We start from the raw sequence: 13,547 nt of genomic DNA on the forward strand, positions 1-13,547 counted from the left end.
TTTTTTTTTAAAAGACTAAACAGTTACCTAAACTTAGAAAATCTAGAACTATACTTACTGGCTAGGGGTGGTGGCACACACCTGTGATCCCAACTACTCAGGAAACAGAGGTAAGAGGAATCGCCAAGGCCTGGTTCTGTCAAAGGAGAGACCCTATCTGAAAAACAAACTAAAAGCAAAGCACCGGGACTGTGGCTCTTAGGCAAGTGTAAGTCCCCAAGTTCAGTCCCCAGTACTGACAAAGAAAAAAAGAAAACAAACAAACAGCATTTGAAGGAACAAGAAACACTCTAATGCTTCTTTACCCTAAGTGGTACTATTTCCAAAAAGATCTCTATGATACTTAATAACCTATATTAAAATCAATGTTTAAAATTTAAAAAACACACACAAAAAAACTATGCACTTCTGTTTTAAGCAGCAGAGAATGTATCTTGGTCAGGAGTGGGAGGATATTAGCTCTTTATCTACATACCTTACCTCTCCCTAACACCTCAGGTTTTCTAGTTTTATTAATATTTTCACTCGGTCCCAGTTTTTTAACACTTGCTTTCTTCTCTAGTTATCCTAAATAAATGGTTCAATTCTCCTGCTGCCCTCACGTTTGCCATTTTTCTCTGCTTCTGAATTTAGTTTGTGTTTCAAGTTGATCACTTCATTGAGTGGGCTTCCTTGTCAAGCTTACTTCATGTCTGAGAATTTCTACCATGTCTACTTGGTCTATATTTTAATAACATTATGACTGACTGTGACACTGAGTTGCACTTGTTTATAACTTACAATTTTTTTTTTCACTGTCTTCCAGTACGGAGTACTGAGGAAGTTGGGTAAGACTGGAGTCCCATAGAGTGCCTTCTCCTCCCCTCCCCTCCACAGGCTCTGCTTGCCCTGACTGAACTTCTGAGTACTTAATCATATGGATAGCCCAATCAGGATGCAGTATACATTAATGCATTAATTGAATATAGTATATTCAGTGTATAATGGTGTAATTCCTTCACAGTCCAACAAAAATGATTAATAGAAAACTGGCTCGTGAAAGGTGTGTGTGGGAGGTCAAAGGGAGGGAGGTGGATGAATGAAGAGTGGAATGGGGAATGAAATCATAATATTTAATGCGTATTCTATGAAAATAGAAAAATTGAGGGGAAGGGATGGTTTGGGAGGCATAAAGGAGAATGAAAGGGATGACATTGATCAAGATGTATTATAATCATAAATGGATGTGTTGAATGATAACCCTTTTATACAATTACTTAAAAATAATAAAAATATAATTAAATAGGACTCAGTAATGCACATTTGTGTCAATTTTTTCAAGATATGAGGAAAGGATTACTTCAATCTGCAGTTTATTTTTTCTTTTTTAATAGAATTATCATTTTAATGATAATTAAAATCTTCTGTTTCGTGTTATTAGATTATCAACATCTAAGATAGGAATGTCCTTATTCATGATTTTTTTCCTTTCAAATATGCTGACATTTCTCTAATTCCATTAACTCATTTCCAATTTTCATTCGCTCTAACAGCTTCAAGGCTGTTCTTGTCAGAAAAGGTTTGGGCCAAGGTCTGTCTATTCAGTTTCCTATTACTTCTAATGACTATAATGGTGGTATATTTTTCCTTTCTCCTATATATGTGTGTGTGTGTGTGTGTGTGTGTGTGTGTGTGTGTGTGTGTGTGTGTGTGTGTGTGTGTATTTATGTATATATTCATCTCATTGTCTTGTTCTATCATTCTCACCTTTAAGGTCTTGTTTTGTGGAATCTATGTTTGTGATATAAACTATTTATGGAAAACAATTACTAGACAGTTCTGCAGATGCAATAAGTTGCTGCTTTTCTTCTTGGTGGAATTTCAAAGATGACTTGGGGAAGAGAAATCTTATCCAAAAAGCAGTGGCTGATATCCAGGTTAGAGAATGGCTTTGAAGAGCTCATTTCTCCTCAGAGACCATATTTGTTCACCTTCTTCCTCTCCTTGGCTATCTCTCCCAGAATCTTTTCCACTTTTCCCCAAGTACCAAGGGAAAACAAGAACACTGAAAACTGCTGAGAAATATCCACTCAATTCGCTTCTCTCCAGATTAGGGAATGTTAAAATTCTCAGAAAGTGGTCAACTTGCCAGTAACATCCCAAGAAAGCTTAAGAGGCAAGCTTCTCTCCTCTGCTCAAAGATTTCAACTTACATTTTCTTCCTTGTCTATTTGTCTCAGCAGTTTTGTGCAGTCATATCACTGTTGTTCAATTATTCTTGAAGAGTGTGACAAGTGCTTCTATCTTTATGGGCCCACTTCAGTATCATCAAAGTGAGAAATTATGTGGTGAATATTCAAATCTCTCATAGCGGCCCCCCCCTCCAAATTGCCATGCAGAATAATTTAAAGTGCAGTCTATCAGACATGGGGGGCGGGATTTTATAGAATTTACTTGCTTAATGGACTTAATGGACGTAACACTAATTTCCACCACTTATGGAACCCTCCGAAGTGTGAAGTCTCTCTTTGTCTCCCTCTGTCTCCCTGCTCTCCATTTTGCCAGTACTGAGGCTTGAACACAGGGGTCTACATGCCATTCCTTAGCTTTTCCCCCTCAAGGCTCGATCTTTCCACCACTAGAGACACAGCTCCACCTCCTACAGTGGCTTTTTGCTGCTCAATTGGAGATAAGAATCTCAAGGACTTTCCAGTCTGGGCTGACATCAAACTGCAATCTTCAGATCTCAGCCTCTAAAGTAGCTAGGATGATAGACAACCTTGATTGAGTCCTTGGCCCTCAGTTTTTGTCCCCAGGCTCACAGTGCTTACTCACCATTATTTTTTGATGGACACTTATTCACTATCTCCTCAGATTGCAAAATTGAAAGTGAAGGTAACCAGAGTTAGAGAAGGGCAAATAGTGATTAAACTGAATAGGACTGATTCTTATCAGGACATTAGCATTTCACAGACTTACATTAAAGTGAATACTAGAAGAGATTCCAGTCAGGACATTAGCATTTGACAGACTGGCATTAACACTTAGATTGTGCTTTTCAAGTAGATGTAAATGAGTACCTGGTCCAACTGTTTCTGTTCTCTCAGAATCACACAGAGGAACTTAAAGTGAAATACATTTTATTAAATAGAGTACAGAATTCAGCTGTGAGCTAGTGGCTGAAGCCTGTAATCTTATCTACTCTGGAGGCAGAAACCAGAAGATTTAAAGTGAGCCCTGGCAGAAAATTCTGCAACTCTATCTCTACTTAACCAGCAAAAAGCCAAGACTGTAGGTGTAGTTCAACTGGGTAGAGCACCAGCTGAATGACAGCTTAAAGACCTGAATTCAAGTCCCAGTACTCCAGTAGTGGTGTGTGTGCGAGCACACACACACACACACATACACTCAATCAATATTTACACTTAAATGTTTTTCCCTTATGCTCTAAAATAAGAATGCATGATGAAAATACCAGTTTTCTACATTTTAACTATATCTGACGTTAATTCTGTGCAAAAGTGTTAGGCTTGAGCACAAAAGTTCTAGGACAGCACCCAAGCCCTGAGTTCAAGCCTTAAGATGAACAAAAGAAAAAAGTATTATTTATCTGACTTATGTAAGTGTAACCCTTCTGTACATCACCTTTACAATAAATTTTTTTTAAATACAAAAAAGGGGGGGGAAGAACCACTCATCTATAGAACACTTTAATTCTACCTCAGATTTAGATGTCTAGTCTGATTAGGTCAGTATTAGGAAAACATGTTAGCACATTCAACACATGCAATCTAATTGTATATAGAGAGCTCTGAGGCAGGTCCTGGTGGCTCAGGCTTATAACTCTAGCTATCCAGGAAGCTGGAATCTGAGGGCCACAATTTGAAATCAGCTGGGCAGGAAAAGTCCATGAGACTTATCTCCAGTTAACTTCCAAAAAGCCAGAAATGGAGCTGTGGCTCAAAGTGGTAGAGAAGTAGCCTCCAGCAAAAAAAAAAAAAAAAAATCCTCAGGGACAGCTCCCAGGAGTTCAAACTCCAGGACTGGGGGAAAAGAAAAAAAAAAGCTCTGAGCAAAATCAGTGACATAAATGCATAATATAAAAAATGACCAGAAAACCAATGGCAACTCTAGACCAATTGCTAATGACAATTACACTAAACCCAACTTAACAAAATTATCTCTAGAAACTTGCCATTGGAGTTTCACTGTTCTATCACATACTCATCAACCTCTTTAGCTTTGACTATTACACAAAGAAACACTTCACATAACACACACACACATACACACAAACACACACATAAAAGAAGGACTTAACTTCTTATCAGACTGAGATAATAGAAGTAGCTGACATATAATTAAAGAAAGCTGATTATGGAATAAAAATTCATTTCCCATATGACTGATCCACTAACTCATTTGACTTGTCCAGCAAGACAGAAAGTAGCACGGTAGAGCCAGGATTCCCAAATCCATTCACTAGCAATAATGAATACACACTTTAAAGATGTGCTGATACACTTAAACCTGGCAGAAATGCAAAGAGATAATCAGTAGGACATCATTTATCTTCATTTTGAAAATAAGCAAAGCAGCAACCTGGGGCCCTGCTCTGCCCTCCTTCTACTTTTGCATGTGGTAACATATCTTTACTCTTCCCCATGCAAAGACTCCATCTACTTCTGAGCCTACAAATCACAACCAAGCCACTGGTCCTAGTGAAAACTGATCAAGATTTTTAGATAAATTACGACAAACTCCATCCTGATTTAGCCATATATTCAAAGAGCAGACCCTACCAGGGATGGCTCACCAGTATCATCCATTCTTTAACCTCACCACAGAGGCTCTGCTTACTGAAGGCTGCAACTGCTAGAGAGACCTAAAGCACAATGTTCATGATATTCCTTGGATGATTAAAATGGAAACTTGAGGGATGGAATCTAGGCTTCATATTTTGTAGAATACTCTTCGTGACTCCAAGCTTGAAAAACAGAAAGTGTCCAAGAAAGATGGTGTGGATTAAATGTATGGACATATTATACGAAACAAAATAAAAATATTAGAGAACGTAAGAAGGAAGGAGGCAATTTATATTTCAAATTTCAAAAATTAGCAGAACTTAATAGTTTTGCTATTTATATCAGATAGATGTGGGAATTGATGTTGTTCTACAGTACTTTTCATTTCAGGTTTGGTTGAAGCTTGAGTATGGCTTCCTGTCGTACTGACATTAGCAAGGGCCATGTTGAGAGCTTCCCTGTGGGAAAATGACTGCTTTGTGTACAAATCATTAAATGTCAGGGAAATAACAATCTCAACTGGAGTGAGTTGTATCACATACATGGAGAAAAATGGTAGCGCTTGTACACCTGTAGCCATCCCCAGTGACAGCAGGTAGGTGCTGTTTCTACTGTTTGAAAGAAATATTCAACTTATACACAGAGGCAAAGGCTAAACAGATGTAGGATCGTATTGAAGTGATAGCTAAAATAGCTATGTCTATAAAGAGTTCATCGTAATTCATAGATATATTCAAATAGAATGGTACGTGACCAGTTGCATGCAAGACAGGTCAGTAGAACTGTCCCCAGGACCTGGTCAGATTTCAGCCACAATGATAATACCCTTCTGTAATAATTACCCAGACACTACTCATTAATATAATTCCTGTCATTTAAGTGTATAAACCCCATATTCATTCTATTCAGATTCTGTGAAATGATCAAATCGTCAAGAAGGTTTTAAAAATCATTACAACTGACAGAGGCTTACTGAAATCTTGTATCAAGCAGGATCCACAGACGGGACAGTTAGATTAGAACCAAAGCAGCAGACATGAGGGCAACCTGTGGAGTATTTCCTTCACACCTAGCTCAACTACATAAATGCTACTTCCTGCTGCCTTCTCATGGGCACACAGAGAGTGATCCCACAGTTTAGGTCCTGAGGAGCTCTGGGGAAGATTTTAAGGCAGTTTTAATTGCGGTATTCAGAAAAGAAGAGAACAGAGTACCAAAAGCTTTATGAACAAATTACAGGAAATAGACACACACACAAAAAAAAACCCAGCAATGACAAGAAAATGAGATTGCCTCAAAGTTGTGCTCACTTAACAAGTACAAATTGATAAAACTGACAAGCTTCCTTGCATGCACATCCTAGGGAGACAAGCAGGACCTCAGAAACTAGTTAGGAGTTTATCCTTTAAAACAGGGCACCTGCTCCTAACACATTTCTCTGTGTGTACTCCCTGTATCTTGCATAACAATGCCAGACACTCAGAATGTTTTTGAAAAATAAACATTTTTTTTAAAAAATAGACATCTGGTAATAATAATTTCCTTTCATTTTAAACACTTGTATTTGCAGCTGAAGAGAAAAAGACACATTATGGGACAGAATACAAACTACCTTAAAAAAAAAAACTCCGCAGCAAACACATTTCAGAAGGTAGGTCTATAAATAGACATGCTCCTGTGTGTACACTGTAAATATAAAATCATCAAGCTGGCTGAGGTTGCGATTTAAAACGGAAGCCACAATATGAACTTACCTGATTTTGAGATCCTATTAGCATATGCTAACAATCAGCCTAGGTATCTTTCTCTCTCCCTCTTTTTTTTTTCTTCTAGTTGCATAGTAAGGCAAAACACCCTCAACTACATTTTACTTATCTCCGTTCATCTGTCATCAGAAGCAATACTTTGTGCAATTTCATTCAGAAGCAGCCGTCCCCTAAGCAGACTGGGAATACGCAGAGAAACAGTAATGGAACGGATCTAAGTTAAACCTCACAGCGACACTGTGAAAACATCCACATCAAGCCAAAAGGCAGCCGCAGTTCCTTTGAAAAGAAGTGCTTTTCTCAGCTGCCTTTCCCAACCAGCCCCCTTTCAAACAGAACCCATCTCGGTGGCGTCAAAGGATCTTACCTGAGCTGATCCTACTGTGCATTCTTTGCTGAGCCAGGAGTTGCTCCCGCGCAGCCACCCCATCTGAGGAGAAACAGGAGGCACTCTCGTAAATTGTCTGCAGCATATTCCACCACTGTTAGTTCAGCTACATGAAAGATTCATCACTGGCCCCAGGAGCTACCCTGCCTGGTCTTCCCTCCTCCCTGAGGAGAAGCAACAGAAGATCAACTTCAACAATGATTTCCTTTCCGCTCAGATGGACATAACACTTTCCCTAAGACCCTAGCCAGGCCACTTTCCCCCACAATTACCAACCTGTGTGCCAAAGCGGGAAGGACCGAGTGGATGCAATAGCTCTCTGGAGTCCCAGGTTATCCTGGAAACTAAAAGCAGGTGGGGACCAGGAATGTGCTTTGGGGTTATTTCTTGGTCAGAAGAATTAGAAAAATTAGAGAAAAAGAAAGGAATTAAACCTGGCTTATAGTTTTGCGGGCTGCTAGGGTTTCCTGCCCTTCTTCTCTCTGTTTGTGTCTCTCTCTCTTCCCTTTCTCAGTCTCTCTCAGCTCAAGTTGGCTAAAGCTAGAGATAATCTATTTGCATATGAATCAACAACAGCTTGGCCCACAGGCACAGAAATAGAACAATGGTCGGCCTGAGCCAAAAATAGGTCAAGCTTGGCCGAGTGATTGGAGCCTGCATTAATGCATTTAAAAATACCCCAGCAAACCCAGCTGTCCAGCCTCTATCTTTCAAACCATAATTCTCTATTGCAGGGCCTTAAAAGCAATTAACTCTTTCCTCCCTAAGCTTGGTTTTACAACACTGTTTCCATACTGGCAATTCGCTTCCAAAGGAAAGAAGGAGAGGGGGAAAAAATTCAATTAAGAATCAGAACTCTTAAGAGGGCAAATGCACATACATTTCGTTTCATTTTATTTTTGTAGTATGTGTTTTTGGAAGGGAGAGGAGAGAAGTGCAGAGCTCTGTATTGGTTCTAAAATAATACTGGAAGCTTTTGCTCATAATGTGGTTTCTGCCTCGCCCACGCACAGCAATCCTGGTGTTCTATTTTTGTTGCCTGTTTCTCTGGCTACACTGCAGTTGGCTGAAGCCTTAGGAGCTTTTCTGCCTTCTAGTTTCAGCACTGACAGGAGATTTAGGAGAGGTAGTTTGGGAAAACAAGCACACCCCAGAATAAAAATTTTATGAAGGACTGGCATGATTTTTTTTTATTTTGTACTTGGTATTTATGTAAGGCAATTTTCCATTTCACAAATCCTAATGTGATCTTAGAGTCACCTATTGGTTTTATTGCATCGAAAAAACTAAAACATAAACTGTTGACCTGGAAGATTTCAATACCTCAGGCTAAAGCTACTTTACTTGGAAAAGGAAAAAGAATTGATACTTTCTTGGGAAGTCAGAAATATTGGATATTGGCACCTTTCAATAAGTAAGTAGTATGTTCATTACCTAAATATAAGTGGTATGTGTCTATGTACTGGTGGTGTGAGAGACAGAACTCACTTTTCTATAGAAATGGCATTTAAAATATCAACAGATCCCAGATGAGCACACATAGTGTGCCATTCATTTAGGAGTACACTACTCCAGATAGTATAAAAGCTCTAGCACTCTGGTACACACATCATTTCTCTATGAGAACTAAATCCTGCAACCTCAATGGGATGCCCACATTAACTGCTTTCCAAGGTTCATGCAACTGGTCACTGAAACTCATCTCTTTGTTCCAAACTACATCAATAAGAAAAATGTGAAATCATAAGGCATCATTAGCATCAGGGAGAGAAAGAGGAAAAGCAGATTTTTACAAGATGCCCAGAACAATCAGAAAATCTTGGTTACATACCAGGCAAGGAAATGTAAAGCAAGTAAGCAGCATTTTGGATAAAGGAAGAAATATATTAAAGCATTTATCAGAGAATTCATCTGTGACTTGCTCTTCTTTCAGAGATTGATTTCTATCCTCTACCTTACTTGTTGAAAAAAAACTTACTTGAATAGAAAAGTTATAAGAATTTTTAAGAAGTAGATATTTCAAGTTGCATTTAACGTAAGCTAAACAGCAAGAGTTTCTATTCCTAACAGTAGGGGGAAAAAATGCTTAATTCTAATGTATATTCCAACAGCCTTTCCATTAAGAAATATATGCATAAAGTTAAAGCAATAGAAATAATGTGGACCTCACTCTTATCCCTGAGGCAGATATAATTCTTTAGTAATCACATATATTATTTTATTGTTTTGATGTTATTGTTTTGGGTTTTTGTTTTGTTTTGTTTTTTTGTTGGTCATGTCACTTGAACTCTGGCCTGGTCACTGTTCCTCAGCTCTTCAGCTCAAGGCTAGTGTTCTACCACTTGAGCCACAGTGCCACTTCTGGCTTTTTCTATGTGGTGCTGAGGAATTGAACCCAAGGCCTCATGCATACAAGGCAAGCACTCTACCACTAAACCACCTTCCCAGCCCATTTTATTGTATTTTTATTTTTATTTTATGAGACAGAATCTCACTATGTAGATCAGGCTGGTCTAAACTCATGATCTTCAGACTCCTGTGTGCAAGAATTACAGACAGGCACCACCATGCTCAGCTATGCATAGCATTTTAGACCTGAGAGGAAATAAACGTAGCCCACAAATGATCTTAAAACTTTGCAGTAAGAAACAAAGGTACCTGGCAGCTGCCTGATATTCCTACAGAGGAGACTTTCCTCTTAACCAGAAAAGCTCTTTTTCATCTATATCTATATTTCAGGTTAAAATTTTTCTTTTAACATTTTTCATTCCTTTAAAGATGCATTTTAGGAGAATTTTTTTTTTGGTCCAGTCGTGGGGTCTGAACTCTGGGCCTGGGTGCTGTCCCTCAGCTCTTCAGCTCAAGGCTAGTGCTTTACCACTTGAGCCACAGCACCACTTCCGGCTTTTTTTTCTTATGTAGTGCTGAGGAATCGAACCCAGGGCCTTAGGCATGCAAGGCAAGCGCTCTACCACTGAGCCACCTTCCCAGCCCGCATTTTAGGAGAATTTTTAATTGAAGTACATTTGACAAATCAAGATTGCATATATATAGGTAGGTGCTTCATTATATGTTCATGATTGTAACCCTAGCTACTCAGGAGGCAGAGAGGTGAAGCTCAAAGCCAGCCAAGGTAGACAAGTCCCCAAGACCCTTATCTACAATTAACCACTAAAATATAAGTCAGAATTGGGGTTGAGGCTCAACTGGTAGAACAAAATGGTTCAGGGACAGAACCACCTAGGCCCTGAGTTCAAGCCTCAGAACCAGCACAAAAACAAAAGATTGAATATTAAGGCATACATGCTGATGATTTAATTAACATATACATTGTGAAAAAAAATCACAATTAAGAAACACATCCATTGGTAAGCTACCACTTTTCCCTCTTTCTTTTTGGCTGTCTTTCTGAAATGGAGTCAGGTTTCAACAGACATACTTAATAAGAAAACCCTGATAATTAATGATGTGTGTGTAGCATTAATGCTCTGCAATTCAACCATCTCGTCTCTTTCTTTACTAAAATAACGCAAATAATAATTTGAGACTTTCAGAATAAATTGTAATACAATCTACTGATTAAAAAAATGGAATGTGTTACCTAATCCTTTCAAGTGTTTTTTGACAAAATATACAAAAATCCTGATAAATATGTAAGAGGGATAACAAAATCATAATATTGGCATAATAGATGCCTACACATCTTTTGTCACTTTATGTTTAATTACACCCACAAACCACAATTAACTAAAAGGATCTCTATGCTTTTGTACTCATAAGCCAAAAAACAGACTGAAACGCCAGAATAATGTGTTATTAATTATCTTATTTCTCAGAAGGTCTGGGAAAGGTCATTAAAACGTTATCATTTTGACTGAAATTTTTAAACAGGAGGTTTATTTACATTTTATCTTTACGTTCTTTCAGGATTTTTCCAATAGAAATCTTGTATTTCATTTTAACTTTTGAGCATGGAAAATTATTTTAGTATAGAAAGATATTGGACACATCATAAAATAGATCCCCTTTGTCTCTGAGAATAAAAATAAATATTATCAAAGTTATTGATTACTATAACTTCATTGTCCAAAATCTTAAATAGTAATTCTTCTCATACCATCCCAAAAATGTTAGTAAAAAAATGTGACTGAATTTATCTCGGTGATATTTCTTAAAACAATTCCACTAATTACAACAAAAAATACACATTGTCTTTTGTCAGAACTTTAACAAGCTATAGCATAAATAAATGTTAAGCTGTAATAGAAGGGAGGGTATTTTGGAAAAATCTCTGAATCTCTGATTCAATTTAATAAGCAGTTTGGAAATATCATACTTTACATTAATACAAGTTTAAAATAGGGGGGAGGGGCAAAAAATTACCAGGCTCCAAACTGAATGGAAATAAGAATCAAACACATGCAAAATATCACTCAAAATTATGAAAATTTTAATTTTTTATATAGAAGTACATAAACTAAACAATAAAATCCAGATAGAACTATTCCAAGGTTTGGAATAGTTCAGTGGCAAACATTTCCCTACCATATGCAACCCATATGGGTTTTATTCTCAGCACTGCAAAAAAAATAGCAGTAAATAACTATCAACAAATAACAACTAATCTGAGAAATATCCTTAAACCTCTAGTTTAAGAATTATCAATAGATGTCTTCATTGTCTTCTGTCTAAAACTCCACTGCAAGCAAACAAGGAAGATGCTGCTATCTAATTTATCCTATAACAAAATATATCTTCCCATTTGTAGCCACATCCTATGATTCTAGAATCTAAGTTTCAACTTGCTTCCATAAACACTAAACTGCATTTTACCAGAATGCTACAAACTGCTTATCAATAACTTGTATCTCCATTTGCTCAGTCATCCCAGACATTCTCTCCTGACCTCATGTTTTGTAAACAATTGTTTACTGGAATAAAATTATATACATTTACTTACAATCAACAAGCTTGATCCCTACATCTCCCAGGAATTCAGGTGGAGAGGAAAATACATTTTATTAATTTTTCTGTTAATTTGATATCAATACCTAGTTCTGTGTGTGTGTGTGTGTGTGTGTGTGTGTGTGTGTGTGTGTGTGTGTGTGTGTGTGTGTGTTTGGATGTTTTTTCTACCTCTTCAAGGAAAGTACTGGTTCTTTTAGAATAGCTCTTTTAGAATAGCACCTGAAATATTTGCAAGTGATTTCTTCCAACAACAATTAAGTTAATCCTAATCGATCACTGAAAGGTTTTTGGAGAAAATTATTCCTCTACCAATTAGCCAGCAGAGTGAGAAAACTCATCTCTAGTGAAATTCCAGGAAGACTATTTTAGATGAAAATGGTAACAAATCAACAATTGCAAGAACTCTATAGTCACTGGTCTTGAGCTTTGGTTAAAAACAATTTCTTCTTTAACTCTTCCTTTGACATGAATATGTTGTTCTGTGATTTGCTCAAACTTTAGGGGTTAGAAAGGATCAGGGTAATCTGGAACTTCTTAGACATGCCATTCATTGGACCCTATCCCAACACTACCCAATCAGAATCTCTGGAGTGTGTATTTTAACAAGCTTTCCAAGTGATTCTGATGCACAATACAGTTTGAGAACCATGAGATTAGATCATCCTTCTCAAAGTACTAATTAGATGGCTAAAAATAAAGATGGATAAAGTGTCTTTTTTAGTGCAATTTCAAATTAGCAAGTATTATCAGAGAAAATTTTCAAAAATGAAAATAATTAAACTATGTAAGAGACTAAAAACCAAGACCATTAGTATTAAAAATATGAAAAGACTTAGCAGGCATTGCCTACCTAAGGTGACAGGCATACATGCCCTGCCATTCTCTACTGAGCCACTCAGCTCTAGGCTCCATTTTCCTGAGCATTTGCAAGTTGTACCTCAGTCTATGTACTCAGAACTGACAACAGCCAACAAAGAGGAAAAATCGATAGAATCATGCACAATTCTCTTAACTATAGTAACAGATAAAATTAATGGCCTTTTGATAGAATTTGATTATGAATAAATGATTCTTTACTCAGAAGCTAGTCTTAAGTAACTATGATCATGTTTTACATGCTAATATTCATTTCAGCCCTTGTTATGCAGTATTCCTAGTTGCTTACTGAATTATCAATTTAACAACAAACAAATCACAATGAAAATCTAAGTACAGGACTGAAAAGCAGTGGGTTTCTTTTTTTAAAATCAACTGCAGGCTCATTATACTTTGTTGTATTTTCCTTGACACTAATAAGTGTCTCATAACATAGATTGCCAGGGCAAATGCTGGTATCTGACTGTCAAATAAAAAATGTATATAGGGAGGCATGGTTCAAGTGGTAGAGTGTCAGCCTTGAATGGAAGAAGCTAATAACTCCTTAGTGATGGCAAAGATTAAAGAAACATCAGGTTATCTCTTGGAGTCTCAAGATTCTACATCCTCTACCATATTCCCAGCATCCTGAGTGTTAGCATTAAAGGTATGTGCCAAAACACCTGACTCCACATGCTACTTTTAATCTATTCCCATTCAATGTTCTGGAAGAAAGTATATTCCAGTCTCAGATGCAACTTTTCCTCCCTTCAATGATCACTTGAG

The 13,547-nt window shown here is 37.4% G+C and overlaps 1 protein-coding gene across 8 annotated transcripts in view; it reads right to left on the minus strand.

The window, feature by feature from the left end:
- Hdac9 (histone deacetylase 9) overlaps nt 1–13,547 on the minus strand; it is a 679,511-nt gene that overhangs the window by 466,768 nt on the left and 199,196 nt on the right. For 6 of the 8 annotated variants that reach the window (XM_013024045.1, XM_013024043.1, XM_013024042.1 and 3 more), the window contains exon 2: nt 6,918–6,980. In XM_013024045.1, the coding sequence (XP_012879499.1) occupies nt 6,918–6,980 (63 nt within the window). Of the gene's footprint in view, nt 1–6,917; nt 6,981–7,214; nt 7,434–13,547 lie in introns of those variants that run through there. The other 2 variants (XM_013024044.1, XM_013024038.1) reach the window with 1 other exon arrangement.

Source organism: Dipodomys ordii, unplaced genomic scaffold, assembly GCF_000151885.1.
Source record: "Dipodomys ordii isolate 6190 unplaced genomic scaffold, Dord_2.0 Scaffold72, whole genome shotgun sequence".
In the NCBI taxonomy this organism is placed as follows: Eukaryota; Metazoa; Chordata; class Mammalia; order Rodentia; family Heteromyidae; genus Dipodomys; species Dipodomys ordii.